The sequence below is a fragment of the Molothrus aeneus genome, chromosome 16, assembly GCF_037042795.1.
Source record: "Molothrus aeneus isolate 106 chromosome 16, BPBGC_Maene_1.0, whole genome shotgun sequence".
NCBI lineage: Eukaryota > Metazoa > Chordata > Aves > Passeriformes > Icteridae > Molothrus > Molothrus aeneus.
In genome coordinates, this window is record NC_089661.1 from 1,517,431 (window position 1) to 1,535,414 (window position 17,984).

The 17,984-nt window shown below is 56.9% G+C and overlaps 1 protein-coding gene across 2 annotated transcripts; it reads right to left on the reverse strand.

The window, feature by feature from the left end:
- Positions 1–3,209: 3,209 nt before the first annotated feature.
- On the reverse strand, positions 3,210–8,585 carry LOC136563694 (nucleoside diphosphate kinase 3-like). 2 transcript variants are annotated; one of them, XM_066561242.1, is made up of 5 exons: positions 8,256–8,585; positions 7,067–7,197; positions 6,570–6,671; positions 6,021–6,133; positions 3,210–5,336 (listed from the first exon to the last, which is right to left on the reverse strand). In XM_066561242.1, exons 1-5 carry the CDS (start codon positions 8,293–8,295, stop codon positions 5,219–5,221), a joined length of 504 nt encoding a protein of 167 aa, XP_066417339.1. In that variant the 5' UTR covers positions 8,296–8,585; the 3' UTR covers positions 3,210–5,218. The 2 variants fall into 2 exon arrangements, with proteins under 2 accessions (XP_066417339.1, XP_066417338.1); XM_066561241.1 differs by lacking the exon at positions 8,256–8,585 and adding an exon at positions 7,612–7,706.
- Positions 8,586–17,984: the final 9,399 nt, after the last annotated feature.

The window sequence follows — 17,984 nt, forward strand, 5'->3', positions numbered from 1 at the left end:
GCCGCGCGCGCCACGGCCAATCAGCGACCGCTCCAGCGGCCACGCCTCACACAGCGACCAATCAGCGGCCGCCGCCGCTGCCACACCTCGCGGGAAAGGCTCGCGGACGGCAGCCCCTTGCCACGTGATCGCGGCTGGCCAATCCCCGGCGTCGGCACCGCCCCGTCCCGGCGGCCCGCGCGCGGCGGCGGGAGGGGCGGGAAGATGGCGGCGGCCCCTGAGGGAGCGGCGGGGCGCGGGCGGGGAGCGCACGGAGAGGCTGCCCGAGCCCGCTTCACTCACACAGCAGCGTTTGGTGGAGTGTCATAAAAATCAGTGGCGTGAAACCTCCAGGAAGCTGCGTTCGTCCTGCCCCTCGTGTCCCTTAAGCAAGCTGAGGTTTCTTCCATAGAATGAAATGCAACGTAGGGAATGTAACGATATGGGACAACAGAGTAATCTGATATATCTCTATCTGTAGTGGCTCGCGTGGATGAGGCTGCAGGCCTGTGCTAGAAGATGACAAAGACTCCCAGCAGCCACTGAACCTGTTCGAGACTTTCCAGCTGGACGGGACACAATGGATCCACCCCAGGGCATTGCCTGGTGTCACTCTGCCACCTCTCCTTTGTTTTTCAGGGTTTGGGGAGTCTGGGCAGCCGCTGTTGAGTGGAAGGTGATAAATGTCCCAGTTGTCAAGCAGGCTTAAGGAAGAAGACCCTGCATCCCACAAGCCTGCCAGTCCCACTTCAGTGTCTGTTAAAATCCTGGAGGTTATTTAGGGAGTTGCTGAAAACCCCTTGAGAGACAATGCAGGCAGCAGGCACAGCCAGGGTGGGCTCACAGGGGAAGGTCCTACTCCATCTGCTTCATTCCCATTGGGGAGAGGCTCAGGCTCTGACTGCCCAGAATGGTTCAGCTGGAAGGGCCCACAGGGGCTCACCTGGTCCCAGCTGCCTGCTCAGGCAGGGCCAGCCCAGGGCACAGGGCTGTGCCAGACAGCTCTGAAACATCTCCAGTTACAGACACTCCACTCCCTCTCTGGGCAGCCTGTGCCAGTGTACAAGAAGTCTTTTGTGTTCATTTGGGACTTTTTGGGCTCAGTCTCTGCCCGTGGCTCTGGTGCCATTGCTGGGCCCTGGAGCAGAGCCTGGGCCGGGCCCTGCCCTGCCCCTCCCTACACCCAGGGCTGAGGGTCCCTCTCAGCTGGGGCTCCTCTCCAGGCTGAGCAGCCCCAGCTCCCTCAGCCTTTCCTCACAAGGAGATGCTGCAGGCCCTTCAGCATCCTCAGAGCCCCCACCAGGCCTGCTCCAGGAGCTCCATGTCCCTCCTGTCCTGACACAGCATTTCAGCTGTGCCCACAGGCTGGGCACAGGCTGGGGCAGGATCCCCTCCCTCACCCCCCTTGGCCCCTGGGCTGGTCAGGAGCAGTCAGTGTCACTCTCTTCTCCACAGAGCTGCAGCCCAGCCTGGTGCCTGGGGTTGATCCTCCTCAGCTGCAGGAGCCTGCTCTGGAAGGTTCCAGAAGGTTCCTCTGCCCCTGTTGAGGTCCCTCTGAAGGGCCACACAACCCTCTGAGGTATCCCCTCCTCCCAGCACTGTGTCAGCCACCTTTGGGAAGGCAGCCAATGTGGTGGGTTGGGGTTTTAGCAAAGCTTTTGTACCATCTCCAGCACTCTCTTGGATAAGCTGTGCCTCACACAGCTCCACCCTTTGCATGGGTGAGCAGGCAGTGCCAGGTCAAGCTCAAAGGATTACAACAAATGGGGTCACATCAGGAATGGCCCCAAGTGGCTTTCCCTGTATCCAGCCTGGTTTTCCCAGAATTTCCAGGGATGTTGGGGAAAGGGCTGGGACATCCAGATGTGCAGGAAGATCCAAAACCCCCATTATTTGGGTGGCTGGATATGACAGCAAAGCTGGGATGAGGCTGGAATGAAAGGAGACCCCTCCAAATCCAGGGAAAAGGGGGAGAAAATCCCATTATTCCCATAGAACTGGATTTTCCAGGGCAGGGAAAAAGGACAGTCACCAGTGGGGTTACACAGGGCTCTGTTTGAAGGCTGGTGCTCTTCAATGCTTTTATAAATGCTCCAAATCCAGGAATTTAACATACATTAGGCAAGTTTGCCAACAACAGTGACCTGTCAGGGGCTGTGGAGCCCCAAAGGGCCTCACAGGGAGCTGGGCAGTCCCAGCCTGTGTGAGATTCAACAGCAGCAGTGCTGGACTCTGCACCTGGACAGGGCTGGACGCAGTCTGGGGGATGAGAGGCTGGAGAGCAGCCCAGCAGACACACCTGGGGGCTGACAGCAACTTCAGCAGCAGCCAGCAGGGGCAGCCAGAAGAGCCAACTCTGCCCTGGGTACAGCTGAGGGAGGGGATTGTCCTGCTCTGCTCTGGGGCTGGAGCTCTGTGTTCCCACTAACGGGGCTGGGAGCAAAACTGTGGAGAGAACAGGTCCAAAGAGAGAACATGCAGCAAAACTACAGAGAGAACAGGTCAAAAGCCATTTCCCATCCCATAGAATTTGAAACCATCTTTCATTTTCAAATGCTCTGTGTTTGTTTGGCTGACAGCAGCAGCTCAGACCTTAGCAAAAGCACTGCTGGCAATCCAGGAGCAGAAAGCAGGGTCTGACATGGGGCTGGCATCCCCCAAGAGGATGGGCAGGGCTCTTCCAGTGGTGCCCAGCAACAGGAGGAGGAACAACAACCAGAAAGTAAAACACAAGAAGTTCCCCCTCAACATGAGGAAGAATTTCTTTACATTGAGGGTGGCACAGCACAGGAGCAGGTGCCCAGGGAGGGTGTGGAGTTTCCTGCTCTGGACACATTCCAAACCCACCTGGACACATTCCTGTGATGGCTGCTCCATGTGACCCTCCTTTGACAGGGAACTGAATGATCTCCAAAGGTCTTTTCCAACCCCAACTATTCTGGGATTTTGTGATTCCTGCAGGAGCACAGACCCTGCTGTTTCTGCTGCCATGAGCATGTGGTGCTGCAGCACCAGCCTGGCTGCACTGAACACCACCCAGCCAGGCTTCTGCTTCAGTGGGAAGCACAAGAGCCCTGCACAGGGCAGAGACAAGGGCACCTCTGCTGCCTTCACCTCCTCCAGCTCTGACACACAACTGCTGCACCCAAAACCTCCCCTCCACGCTGCTGCCCAGGCTATTTTTGACAAGCACCTGCAGCCTCCTGCCTTCAAGGGCCCCAAGAGGAACAGACAGCTTCTACATTTATTAGTACAGTTTAACACAGTCTTGGACAGAGGAGCAGCAGCAGAAACCAACATGCAAAGCAATTAAAAGTCCCCAGGGGCTCGAGGAACAGCAGCCACAGCTCAGCTCCTGTACCTACTCCCAGCAGGGACTCTGGGGGCCCTTTCCCTGCAGCTGCTGCTCCATCGTGCCCCAGAGCAGGACGAGGGCATGGCAGACACCAAACCTACACACACAGAGAGGAGAGGACGGGCTGGGATTGTGTCTCAGGGAGTCAGGTCTGTATCTGACTGGAGTTCAGTGCACTTTGAACCAGGAGGCATCTTCCATCTTGTCTGTGCAGACAGGGAGAAGAGGGATCCTCCAGGAGGAGACAATGGCAGGAGATGAAGCTCAGCTATTTGGGCAGAGTTTTCCTGTGTCAGAGCTGGCAGCTCCTGGAGCCAGCAGCTCTTCTCAATGCATCTGTTAAACAACCAACGTGGCCTTCCTCCCACTGGCTTCACACCTCAGTCTTCACCAGCGCCTTCTCCTGCAGCCCTGCTGCAGCCAGACTCCAAGTTCAGCCAAGTGAACAAATTCCAGGAACAAATGGGATCTGTCAGGTATTTAGAGTTGGGCACGGGTGTTTGGAGAAGGCCCCAAGGCAGGAGGAGCCTTGGCTGAGGCAGCTGGACAGCCCCACTCATTGGGGGAGACCTCCCACCCCTGCCTGCTCAGCCCCACACCCTGGGGCCAGCAGGAGTGGGGGTGACTTCACTCTGCTCCCCCAGAGCTGCCCTCATTCCCCAGCACCTACAAAGCTGAGCACCCAGAGGGACAGGCTTTCAGGGCACAGGTCAAACTCATCCTGCACACAGCAAAGCCCTGGGGATCTTGTTCCCTCAGTTTAACTGTGTCCCTGTTCCATGGCAGGGCTCAATGTCACTGTCCCTGTCCTTTTGCTCTGGTTAAGCTGCACAGGGAGCTCAGACACAGCACAGCTCTGAGGAGCTGGGTGACCCAGGGACAGCTCACAGGTGGTGTCCAGCCCGTTACAAACTGGTTTCCAGGAACCCTCCCAGCAGGAAAGCTCCACTGCAAGCTCTCAGGGGGGACAAGGAAGATCTTGGCACTTGCCAGAGCTCAGTGCCAGGACTCCACAGCCTCTACTGTGCACAAGAGAGAGCTAAATACTCCCCTAAATCTGAGCCCCAGATCCACAAATCCTTCCCTGCCTCCCTCTCCCCTTCTATTCCTGTGGCTGGCCCAGTGCTGCTGCCTCACATCAGTGACCACGGAGGGACAGTCTGGTGTCAGCCTGGGTCTGGCTGTCTCTGGGTCTCTCAGCCCCAGAGAACCAGAGCAGACCTGAAGGATCTGCTTCCCACTCCACAGCCATAGCCCAGGAAGCAGAGCCTGAGGAATTGTGTGTTTAGCAGCATTTGGAGAATCTTCTTTCCATGGACTCACTCATCTTGGGTGAGCTTTTGCCAGCCCAGCACCCAGGGCTCCCACCAAGGGAGAGAGAATTGTCCCATCCTCCATTCCTTGTCTTGGAATGAACTCCAAAATGAGAATTTGCTCCCTTATCCTACAGCAGCCCGATTTTTAAGAGCCTTTGGTGAAAAGCCTTCTAGAAATGCAGGTAAATTGTCAAGCCCATCACCTTGTGACCAGCACCTCTCCCAGCAGCAAGGAAAACACATTCTCCTGCTCCAGGCAGGGATGAGAACACCCAGGAATGGGCCAAGAGCCCAAGTTTTGCTACAATTAATCAGCTTGAGCTACTTGGGATTTAAGATGCTGCAGCAAACAGAGCAACAATACTACTTACTAGAGCAGAGAGAGAAAAAAAGAAAGAGCTGCCCTTGGCAGGAGCTGAACCAGAGCTCCACACACAGCCCAGCTCCCAGCATCCACAGGCAGAAGAGGAATCTCACAGAGGACCTGCAGCCAGCCCAGCAGCTGCCAGGAGATGGATGGAAATGTGCTGTGTCCCAGCAGGAGGATGAAGTCCCCTGGGACTGCTGCTCACTCGTAGATCCAGCGTGCAGCCGTGTCCTCCCAGCACGGCAGCTCCTCGGGGCGGAACCACAGCGAGATCTCCTGCTGGGCACTCTCCACTGAGTCACTGCCATGGATCACGTTCCTGTGGGCGAGGAGAAGGCTCTCACCAAGCTGGGAAAGGTGGGAGAGGGATGCTGCAGCCTGCAAAATTCCCTCTGGACCAATTTAACTAAACCAATGGAGCCAGTCCTGTCCCACACCACTCATCCTTCCAGCAGTGCCAGTTCCCAGCACTCCCTCCTCCTGTGCTGAGGAGCCTTTTGTTTACTACAGGAGGAGCTGCAAGTGGCTCTGGGATGTGCATTTTTTATGTCAGGGATTCTCGATTTTCCCCCTTTCATCAAAGCAGGTTTGGTATCAGACACCAGGAAAGAGATCTAAGGGAGGATGGCTCAGTAAGAGCTGTGTGTACCATGAGCCAGGCTGGGGCCACCCAAGGTCACCACCCATGGATATTCACCTGCTCCCATGAAAGGACTGAGTGGGAGCCTCCCTTCCTCTTCACAGCCTGACAGTCCTGATTAGCAGAGGAAAACAGGCAAAGCCCACCTGGTTTCAACAGAGAACTCAGGAGGAAGGAAAGACACAACCCAGGCTTTTCCTCCTATTAAAGCCAGCCCTGGGAAGCAGAGCTCAGCTCTAGTCTGAGCATAAAAGGGAGAATTTCTGCACTGGGAATGCGGACTCATTCCTGGCAGGCTTAGCACAGGAATGCCTGGACAGGATGCCCTGAAACACCGAGGGAAGAAAAAGTCACAGCTCTCACTTGCCAACTTCAACACAGAAGTCTCCTCGGATGGTGCCAGGCCTGGATTCAGCTGGGTTGGTCTCCCCAATCATGGTGCGAACGGTTTTCACTACATCCAGGCCCTGCCAGACCTACAGGAGAGCAAAACCAGGATCAGCTTCCACAGCAGCCCCAGCAGGTCACAGCTGCCCTCTGAATTCCCCACCAGATCCACTCTGGTGACAGAGAGCAAAGGGTCTCTCCAAATTATTCTTCCCAAGGTGATTGTGGAAAATAATCCAAATTGTCTGTGGATTTCTCCCCATCCCTGGAAGTGCTCAATGCCAGGCTGGATGGGGCTTGGAGCAACCTTGGTCTAGTGGAAGATGCTGCCCCTGCCTTGGCAGGGGGTGGAACTTTTAAGATCCCTTCCAACCCAAACCATTCTATGATTTAATTAACAACAGAAAACATCCCTGCAGTTCAGTACAGCTTCAAGAGACCTCTGAGGGGGGATATCACCTTACTTCCACTGTGCCAGCAGCCACACACCGGGCACTCTGTCCCTGTTCCTTGGCCAGCACTCACCATGGCCACGATGGGCCCGGAGCTCATGTACTTCACCAGGCGGCCGTAGAAGGGCCGGTCCCGCAGGGCGATGTAGTGTTCCTTCAGCAGCTCCTCCGAGGCCTGCACAGAGCACACAGCTCAGTCTGCTCCCACAGGGGCATCTGGGCAAGGGCTGCACCTCAGGGACGCAGGAAATTAACAGAATGAAGCTCTTGCACAGATGCCCAATTCCAGGAGTGAAACAGCAAGAGCCTGACACACACAGGAGTTTCCAGCTGCCAAATTACAGTGCCAGCCCTGGAGTATGGGCACAGCCAAGGGCAGACACGCTCCCCACAGCTGGAATCACCCTCCCAGTGCCAGCTCTCCTCTGAGCTGCGAGGATTTGGTGCTGGAGTGACACCAGCAGGCTGTACAGGCAGAATCCCCAGCAGTCACCAGCACAGCCGAGGCTTGGGGGGCCGAGGGGCTCCTCCACTCCAGGGACCCCCAGGCTGGCTGGGCCCGGCCCTCACCTGCAGCAGCTTCATCCCCACCAGCTGCAGCCCCTTCCTCTCGAAGCGCCGGATGATCTCCCCGACCAGGCGCCGCTGCACCCCGTCCGGCTTGATGGCCACGAAGGTTCGTTCATGGACCCCGCCCAAGGCTGCAGCGACAGAGCAGAGCTCTGAGGGGGGAAGGGGACGCCTGCGGGCCCTCAGCCAGGTGGGCACAGGGGGGTGGCAGGCCCTCAGCTGAGGGGACACAGGGCGTTCCCGGGGGGTACAGGGGGTTCCCAGGGGGTACAGGACACAGGGGGTCCCCGGGGTGGGTACAGGACACAGGGGGATCACAGGGGGATCGCAGGGGGGTACGGGACACAGGAGGTTCCCAGGGGGCACAGGACACAGGGGAGGGCAGGGCGGTGCTGGCAGCAGAGGGCACAGGGACAGGGACACCTGGCCTGGGCCTTCAGCCGCGGGGTCTCTCCCTGCAAGAGAGGTCCCTGGCCCTCAGGCACAAGGGGAATGGGGGGTCCCGCTCCTCAGACCCCGGCCGGGGGTCCCGTTCTGTTCCGTACCATTGTGGAAGAGGCCGGCGAAGAGCCCCAGCACCAGGCAGATCATGGCGGCGCCGCTCTTAAAGGGGCCGTGCTCCCCCCGCGCTGTCACCGCCCCCCGCGGAACCATCGTGCCGGGGGCGCGGAGTGGCGGGGCCGAGACACGGGGACACCGGGAACGGCTCGTTCCCATGGCAACGGGCGGGGCCCGGTGCCGCCGGGGCCCGGTGCAGGCCCGGGGGGATACACTGGGCTTCACCGGGGCCAGATGTCCCGGCTGCGGCCTCCTTGCTGCCCCCTCTGAGCTCCCCTGTGCCGCTGCGACAGCGTCCTGGGTGTTTATGAGACTTTTGCCTCCTCTGTCTCAGTCGTTGCGGTCGTGACTGCACACTAGTCGTGGTTAGACCAGGCCGGTGTGGGGCAGCTGCTGTGGTACTAAGCAGCCCCTCTAGCCCGGGCAGGGAGCTCAGGAAGAGGAGCTCTGAATTCCCCAGGGCCATGCACTGATTCCATTCTGGGGCCTCAGACCCCGGCTGTCAGTGCCCTCTCAGCCTCAGGGCTCGTTAGCACTGCGCTCCAGGGCTCCACTTCCTGCACTCAGGAACTCCCTTCTTGTTTCAGCTCCCTCCAAAATCAGCCTCTGGAAACACCAGCACATGAAATACCTGCACCAGGTGCCTCATGGAATGATGGCTCTGCTTCCATCCTGCTTCTCGTGTTCAGAGACAGTATTCTGCTCCCTCTCCTTGTTCAGCTCTTGGCTGGGACAAGCAGGGATCCGTCTCCAAACAGCAGGGATCCAGCTGCTTTATCCAACGCCATTTTGAGTAAATTATTCCTGGGTTTGTACCAATCAATAATTAGTGGTTGTATCCTGAAGGTCCAGAGTGTGGCTTTGCCTGAGGAAAGCTGATCTCTTTGCTCCAGCACAGTCGTTATTCTGCCCGTGGAAAAGCCTTTGTAAGATAAACTCTGCCCATTGTAGAGCCACGGGCACTGCTCGGGAGGCAAGGGCGGTGCCAGAGCTGTTCCCAGAGCTGTTCCCAGAGCTGTTCCCAGAGGCTGTTCCCAGAGCTGTTCCCAGAGGCTGTTCCCAGAGGCTGTTCCCAGGGGCTGTTCCCGAAGGCTGTTCCCAGGGGCTGTTCCCAGGGGCTGTTCCCAGAGGCTGTTCCCAGAGGCTGTTCCCCAGATGCTGTTCTGTTCCCAGGTCTGGTGCCGAGGCTGTTCCCAGAGGCTGTTCCCAGGGGCTGTTCCCAGGGGCTGTTCCCGAAGGCTGTTCCCAGGGGCTGTTCCCAGAGGCTGTTCCCAAAGGCTGTTCCCAGAGGCTGTTCCCAGGTCTGGTCCTGAGGCTGTTCCCAGAGGCTGTTCTGTTCCCGGGGCCGTTCCCAGGCTCTTCCCAGGCTGTTCCCGGGTCTGTTCCCAGTCTATTCCCGGGTCTGTTCCCGAGTCTGTTCCCAGTCCATTCCTGGGGCTGTTCCCAGGCTGTTCCCGGGGCCGTTCCCGGGTCTGTTCCCAGTCCGTTCCCAGGCTGTTCCCATTCCGTTCCCGGGTCTGTTCCCAGTCCATTCCCGGGTCTGTTCCCAGTCCATTCCCGGGTCTGTTCCCAGTCCGTTCCCAGTCCATTCCCGGGTCTATTCCCAGTCCATTCCCGGGTCTCTTCCCAGGCTGTTCCCGGGCTGTTCCCAGTCCGTTCCCGGGTCTGTTCCCGGGTCTGTTCCCAGGCTGTTCCCAGGCTGTTCCCAGGCTGTTCCCGGATCTGTTCCCAGTCCGTTCCCGGGTCTGTTCCCAGGCTGTTCCCGGATCTGTTCCCAGTCCGTTCCCGGGTCTGTTCCCGGGTCTGTTCCCGGGTCTGTTCCCAGGCTGTTCCCGGGTCCGTTCCCGGGTCTGTTCCCAGGCTGTTCCCAGGCTGTTCCCATTCCGTTCCCGGGTCTGTTCCCAGTCCGTTCCCGGGTCTGTTCCCAGGCTGTTCCCAGTCCGTTCCCGGGTCTGTTCCCGGGTCTGTTCCCAGGCTGTTCCCAGGCTGTTCCCAGGCTGTTCCTGGGTCTGTTCCCAGGCTGTTCCCGGATCTGTTCCCAGTCCGTTCCCGGGTCTGTTCCCGGGTCTGTTCCCAGGCTGTTCCCAGGCTGTTCCCGGGTCTGTTCCCGGGTCTGTTCCCAGTCCGTTCCCGGGTCTGTTCCCAGTCCATTCCCGGGTCTGTTCCCAGTCCGTTCCCGGGTCTGTTCCCAGTCCATTCCCGGGTCTGTTCCCAGTCCGTTCCCGGGTCTGTTCCCAGGCTGTTCCCAGTCTATTCCCAGGCTGTTCCCATTCCGTTCCCGGGTCTGTTCCCAGTCCGTTCCCGGGTCTGTTCCCAGGCTGTTCCCAGTCCATTCCCGGGGCTGTTCCCAGGCTGTTCCCAGGCTGTTCCCGGGCTCTGGTGCCGGCAGAGGGAGCGCGGGCAGCGCGGAGCCGCTCCCGGCTCTCGGCAGCGCAGGGTCCGTCCGTCCCGTCCGGGCATCCCACAAACATCGCTGGGGTTTTCAGGGGCACAGGCAGCGTGGTCAGCCCTCCCCTCGCTGTTCTTAGGGACAGCCGGGCTGTTTTGTCGGAACATCTCGAACAAACCCCGTCTGGAGGAGGTGGCTGTGCAGGGAAACAGCCCTCACACGATTTGGAAAGGTTGCAGAGTGCTCTGAGGACGGTGCATACGATGAGGTGTCAGTTCTCATTTAGCTGCTCACAGAGCCATTAATTAAGAGCATATTGTCCATGTGCTGCCGGTGACATCTGTGTGTGTCCAGTCTGGTGTGCAGGAGTGCAGGAGTTGAGACAGAGACAATACAAACCACACCCCATTTTCAGAAGGCTTCAAACCTGTTTTTATTCTAGCATGCATGCTTTTTGTACATTCTTACAAAACTCCTAAGTTTACACTTTACTCATTGGTCAGGAAGGACAAACAAAGTGCTCATTGGAAGAGACAGTTGCAGGTTTCTCTTATTTTTCCTTCTTTCTTTCTTAGTTTGTATGTCAATGACCTCGGTAGGAAATTCTTCCAGGGGCAAACATGGATCCTCTTATGAAGCTTCTCTCTGGCTCATAGAAGTCACTGTAAAACCTCTTCCACACAGGAGTGGCAGTGGGGCTGAAGGAGTGTGGCAGGTGCTCAAACCCAGCTTCCTAACTCCAGCCTGATAGCTGATCTCAGTCTTCCTTCACAGAAGGCTCATTCAAAAATAATGATGTTGTTCTGAATTTCATAAGATTTATTCTAGGACACTTTTCAAGGTGCCTGCAGAGGTGTCAGTGATGAAGTCAGCAGCTCAGTCCCCAGCCCAGCCAGCACCCGTGTGTGCTGCAGGCAGCCAGACTAACACAGGCAGCAGCCCTCATTTCACACTCATTTTATTTCTGGGGTTTGTCAATGCTGATGAAACACCTCATTTTCTCATACCAGGGTTGTTCTGTCATTCTCCACAGGTCTCCTCAGAGATCATGGTGCAGGCACTTTGGGTGCAGGTTTTCATTTCCTTGGACTGTAAATGTTCTTTTGAGCCTCAGGCAGTTCCCTGCAGCAGAACTTGGAGGAGAGACATGTCAAACACTCTGTGCTTGGGTGAGTCCTTCTCATCTTGCCTGGCAGTGCTGTGCTGTGGGGAGAAGTCTTTGCCTTCCCTCTCTAGGAGCCCCAGAAATGTGAATTACTGGGTTCCAGGTAGCCTGGGAGAAGGAGCTGGGCCTGATTCCCAGGCAGATTCTTCCTGAGCCATTGTCTTTTAGGCACAGTTTCAGGCAGGTGTGTATCTAGGGTGAGCACAGGAAGCTGCAGTAAGCAAGAATGAGACTACAAATCCTTCCTACAGAGCTCTCACTTGGGTGCTCAGCATTCCCAGCCCAGATGTGTGCATGGAATGGTGCCACAGGCAGCAGCTGCACATCTGGAAGGGCTGAACAGGGGGGATTTGGGCAAGGGGGGATCTGAACAAATTTGCTGCCTCATTTGGAAAGCCCAGTGATCACTTTTTGAACTCCTGAGTGGGAACTTGAAAGGCCAGGTATCCTGTGGCACCAAACACCTTTGATTTCAGTGGGAAGGCTCAGTGTGGAGGATCCCAGTGTGGCAGGAGCTGGGAGGGGCTGTTCCCCTGCTCGCCCCCACTGCAGCAATGTCAGGCGGAGGCAGAACTCTATTTTTGCTCCTGCTGGATGGAACATTGCAGATCCTGTGCTTATGTAAGAGACTCCAGAGCATGTAGGAGCAGATAAGGTGGCCATCCAACACTGTGCAGTGCAGACAAAGGCTTTTTGTCTCCTTTCATCACACTTAGCAACTCCTGCAGTTGGCACTGCCTCCCTTCTCAGGCTCTTTTTGCACCTTCCAACTTGTTTGGGGAGGATTTTCACCTTTCAGTTCAGCCGTGGGCTTTCACCAGCATAGCACTGGCACAGCCTGGAGTGTTGGTCCCTCTCACAGTGTGGGCTCTGCACAGCTGCAGACTTGTCTGCTTTCATCCTGGACCACTGATCCTGCTGGAAATAATTCACCTTTTGGGATAAAGAGGGGTTGGTAGAGCCAGATTTCCTGAAGCACCTTTTGCTGGACACAGGGGATACAGATGTCAGAGTCAGAGCTACACAAAGGGCTCCACAGCAAGGGAACATGGAACAGAAAAGAGGATCCATTCTAAAGTGCCATTGCTCCACCCTGGAACAAAGCTCTGATACAGAGGTGGGTGGTCTGAAAACTGGGAGTGGCTGTCTGAGTACAGCAGAAGGTCTCCAGGGATACACCTCTAACCCCAGGAGAGGTGCTCCTTCCTCAGAGGAAACAGCTCAAACCTTGCCTTTCCTTGCATTTGGCTTTTCCATTCTCATGGAGTCCATGAAAGATTTCCTGGAAAGAAACACTTGGGGTACACAGCCCAGGGAAACACTTGCACTTTGAAGCAGAGCTTTGTGTTAGTTCTCACTTCTGTGCAGTGCTACAGTGTTTTATTTACACCTGTCTGGGCAGCCTGTGCTTCTTCCCTGAGAAATTCCCAGTCCACCCAGTGCCATGCAAGGCCAGAGAAGGACAGGCTGGGACAGGCAGTGCAGTGAGGAGCTGGGTGCTGATGCTCTGGAGGTGAGCAAGGAGGGCAGCAGGACACTGGCTGCTGTTCAGGGCCCTCAGAGATGTCCATGGCCTGGAGCCCTTGTCCTGTGCTCTGGGTGTGTCACTTGTGTGCTGCTCCCAGGCCTGGCTCCTTCCTGGCCTGTAGGTGCACAGCAGAGGAGTCTCCTCTGTGCTGCTGCTGGGATCACATCCCAACCTCCTGCACAGATGCAGCTGCAGTAGCTTGGTCTGTGGTGTTCTGTGTGGAGTGTTTCACAGAATCCCAGAGAGGTTTGACTTGGAAGAGACCTCAAAGCTCATCTCAATTCCATCCCCTGCCATGGCAGGGACACCTCCCACTGTCCCAGGTGCTCCAAACCCCATCCAGCCTGGCCTTGGGCACTGCCAGGGATCCAGGGGCAGCCCCAGCTGCTCTGGGCACCCTGTGCCAGGGCCTGCCCACCCTGCCAGGGAACAATTCCTAATTCCCAATATCCCATCCAGCCCTGCCCTCTGGCAGTGGCAGCCATTCCCTGTGTCCTGTCCCTCCATGCCTTGTCCCCAGTCCCTCTCCAGCTCTCCTGGAGCCCCTTCAGGCCCTGCAAGGGGCTCTGAGGTGTCCCTGGAGCCTTCTCCTCTCCAGGTGAGCACCCCCAGCTCTCCCAGCCTGGCTCCAGAGCAGAGGAGCTCCAGCCCTTGGAGCATCAGAGATGATTTCTCAGGGACAGCTCCTGTCTCACCACCTCCTCAGCTCCTCACCTAAGCCTGTGAGGATAAATGCTTTTGTCTAAAGACCCACTGTGGCCTGTGGAGTTCTGCCAGCAGAGGCAGCCAGTGGGTCTCGCCATGGTTTGGGGTCTCCTCTCACAGGGGAGCTGCTGCCACACCTTGATCTCCAGGTCAGATCTGAGGTGGCAGATGTGGAACTAAGCCTGACCTTTCCCTCTTTACAGACAGCAGCCCTGGGGGTGAGTGTGTGTTGCCCTGCATGAGCCCTGTGCCCAGGGTAGGGCAGGCAGCACCCCCTGAGCCTGGCAGTGCAGAGCCCCAGCTCCCAGGAAACTTCCTTTGCCTCATGAGGAGATACTGGGGGTAAAACCTGGAGTCCTTGAAGCTTCCAGTCACTTGGGTTGAGCTGATGGCCCAGTCCCACGTGTGTGAGGAATGCTTTGCCAGGGAGGTGATGGCTGCCTTGGATCAGGTTGCATCCACTTGCTTACACCTTCACCCTGGCCGTGGGATTGAGGAGGAATCTGCCAGCTTTGAGGCACTCTTTGGAACCCCTTGTTCAGAGGGGCCTGAACACAGCCTCCCCTCTCCAAACCCACCCCCAGCTGCTCAGCTGTGAAAGGGGCTCTTGGTTCTCCCCCAGTTCCCTGCCCTGCAGAGCCTGTGTCCCCCAGCAGTGCTCCTTGGGATGCCACAGCAGTCACCAAGTAGATCAAACACCATCTAAACCCTGGCTTGATATCCCTTGAGCTAAATTCCTGCCCTGCCTGAACGTGCCCCAAGGGGGGTTAGGACCCATGGCTTCCAGGGAGCTAAGAAAGATGAGCAGCTTTGCAGCAGCTGAGTGAACAGCTCTGGGCAGCCCGGCTCCAGCCCCTGCCACAGCCCGGCTCCCTCCCCTGCCACAGCCCGGCTCCAGCCCCTGCCACAGCCCGGCTCCATCCCCTGCCACAGCCCGGCTCCCTCCCCTGCCACAGCCCGGCTCCCTCCCCTGCCACAGCCCGGCTCCCTCCCCTGCCACAGCCCGGCTCCCTCCCCTGCCACAGCCCGGCTCCAGCCCCTGCCACAGCCCGGCTCCATCCCCTGCCACAGCCTGGCTCCATCCCCTGCCACAGCCTGGCTCCTTCCTGCTTCCCTCCCCCGCCATCCCTGCTCCCTGCCCTGCCATCCCTGCTCCTTCCTCTGCCATCCCTGCTCCCTCCCCTGCCATCCCTGCTCCCTCCCCTGCCATCCCTGCTCCCTCCCCTGCCATCCCAGCCATCCCTGCTCCCCGCCCTGCCATCCCTGCTCCCTGCCCTGCCATCCCAGCCATCCCTGCTCCCTCCCCTGCCATCCCAGCCATCCCTGCTCCCTGCCCTGCCGGGCCAGCCTGGGCTCATCTCTCCCAGGGAAGTGTCCAACCCATGTGTGCTTTCAGAGAATCATTAAGGTTGGAAAAGACCTCCAAGGTCCAGTCCAACCTTCGACCAAACACCACTGCCCACTCAGCCATATCAAGAAGTGGTTTTCACATCCAGTGGTTTTTTGGCCACTCCCAGGGACAGTGACTCCAGCACTGCACCAGGTGACTGGTGACACCACCAGGAGGGTGAGAACCTCGGGCTGTCCTGGCTCACCTGAGCCTTGGTCCATGTGTTACACATTTCACCTCCCACTTCTCTGCGTGCTGCAGCCATGGGGTAACACCACAGTGCTGTTTGTAGTAGGAATTTGGCCAGCACCTCTCTGACAAGGGCAACAACAAAACACCCAGACAAGTGAATAATTCCCTCACTCCCCAAGCCCAGAGCTCTGGGAAACCTCAGTGAAAGTTACAGGAATATTTGTCTGTGCCTGCCAGCCTGTCCTTGATGCTGTCAGTGGAAGGGCCCAGATTATTTGTGTGCCTCAAGATCCTTTTGAGTCTCTGCAGATGAAAATCTGTCCTGGTGGTGAATGCAGTGGTGACTCAGCACCAGGGAAGGAGGGAAGTTGACCTTAGGAAAAGCTTTTCACCCCTGTGCTCTGGAGATGTCCAGGAAAAGAAAGAAGATTGAGTGGGGAAAAAATATTATCCCTTGGCAGAAAGAGGCTTTAGAAGAAGCCCAGAGCTTAATGCCAGGGTGATGCTTCAGGCTTTAGCTTTTATATTTTTCAGATTCTGTGATGCTTTAGTGTGTAACTCTGAGCTTCATATTATGGGATGGTGAGCTCTCTTCACAGAGTAGGGAGACAAAACAATTCCTTCTCTAGCTGGGATCAAGGACAAATGATCCAAATCTCAGGCCCCAGAGCACAAACAACGTGGACTGAAGAGAGAAAAACAAGCAGGATGGGACTGCATGGGCTGGAGCTGTAACTGGACAATTAACTCCAATATGTAAATGGAGCAGAACTCATAAAAGTGAGAGACCCCGTGCCCAGTCGTGCATTTTGTGACCATTTTGGTTCACATTGAGTGCAGCCCTGGCTGGGCTCTTGTGCTGCCCAAGGTGCATCCATTGAGCCCTCCTAATAAATCCCTATTTATTCTTTAACTCTGCCCAGTCTCTGTTCTAGGGCAGCCTGCACAAGGCATCAATGGGAGGGCTGCAAACTCTGGGGTCTGGGCACACAGCAGCCTCAGGCCTTGCTCCCAGCTCTTTCTGCAGCTGGAGCTGCAGGAGTTTCCTTCCTGCCCTCCCAAGAACAACCCAGGACTCTGGCAGGTGTGGAAGTGACAATTCAGCAGTAGAACAGAGTCAGCCCTGTAGCAGCAGCAACTACAGTAGAAGCAACCCCTCCCCTGCTCCAGGTGAGCCCTCAAAGCTCTCTGTGGCCTGTTAAAGCTTGGAGGACAGGGGCAGGGAGGGCTGTCATGGGCATCTTCACTAAAAGCTCTATGTTGATGGAGCAAACAAGCTCTGAATGTGCCACCAGTTCCCCAGGGAAGCAAGCCCTGTCTCTGTGATTAAACCAGAGCCTTGTTCCAGTAGTACTCACTCACCCTCCCAGGCCTCTCCCTGCTGTGGTCCCACTTCCCAGGAGCTGCTCACATCACCTTGGATGCTCCCCAGGGCATAGTTTTGGCTGCCCACCCAGCCAGGGCAGCTCAGTGGTTGTTGGGGCAGCCACTGTGCCCCAGGGTCTGTCCCTCAGCTCTGGCTTTGATGTCCCAGGGGCTGTGCTGCAGTCTGACAGCTACAGCTCCTCAGGCACAAAATGTGTCCCTCCAGAGCTGAGGGGGCTTTCCACAGGACACCAAGCTCTCCTCATGGGGTACCCCACACCTTCCTTGCTCTTCTGCTCTCTGATCCTTCAGGGAGCTGTTTTAGCTCGCCAAGGTCTCCCTCCCCCTCACCCCTGAGCTTTCTGCTCTTCCTGACTGAGAATGGCAGGAGCAGGATTAGGCTGGGATGCTCTGACCCTTCTGACAGCAGCTCAGCCAATGGATGAAGTCACATTTTTATCAGCATGTGCTTGTTTTTGTGAATATTAATCATATAAAATTCCTACTGGATGAGGAACTCTGACAGAACCTTTTTTAATATAATCTCAGGTAGTCAAACACTGTCCTGTCCTTTTCCTTGCCCTGGAGCCTTGGTCTCTGGCACAGCCTCTCTGGAGGATGAGTTTCTTCCCACTGCCAGAGGGCAGGGCTGGATGGGATATTGGGAATTAGGAATTGTTCCCTGGCAGGGTGGGCAGGCCCTGGCACAGGGTGCCCAGAGCAGCTGGGGCTGCCCCTGGATCCCTGGCAGTGCCCAAGGCCAGGCTGGGCAGGGCTGGGAGCAGCCTGGGACAGTGGGAGGTGTCCCTGCCATGGCAGGGGTGGGATGAGAAGCACTTTAAGGACCTTTCCAACCAAACCATCCTAGGATGTTATGAAGTGGCCTTACAGCTCTCTCTGGAGAGACAGCACACAACTGAGTGAGTGCAAGGTCTGTCTCCAAGTGATAGAGGTTTGTTTGTTCTGAGCTTTGTCTCCCCCATCCTGATACATTTGGATGAAGGCTCAGTCATGGATCCTCACTGTAACAATGGGATTGAGTCCTGCAGGGAAGATTGGGGTCTTCTGGAGCATCTGTGCTAACTGTTCCCTCCTCTTCTGTGCCTATGGAGAACGCAGCACAGAAGGTGACAAGTGACACCCTCTGAGCATCCCAGTGACATGGGACATCAGTGGCCAAGGCCACTGTGCTGGGGCACATCTCTAAGCCCAGCCCTGTTCTGGTTCTGTCCTGCTCCCCACAGAGGGACTGTGGCTGGTGTTGGTCACTCCTTTTATGAGCCAGGCTTGGCTGTGGCTGAGCTGCAGCTGGGAGCCCAGCCAGGGGAAGCAGCTGATTCTCCTTCAGAACAGAGACTTGTACATCAATAAATGTCTCATTACAGATGCTTTCTTCGCCCTCTTGGCTTTCATTTCCTCTTTCAGCTTCCCCAGCTTTCTCTCCTGCTGGCTGGAAAGCTGCCTTTCTCCTGGGAGAGCTGAGGAATGCTGGAACAGGGGCTGGTGTAGCTCTGTCCTTGCAGCTGAGGTGCTGCACAAGCCACATATTTTCTTCAGTGTTTATCCTGACCTTCCATGTCCTGCTCTGGCTCTTTGTGGGATCTGTTTCTGTAGATCCTGCTGTGG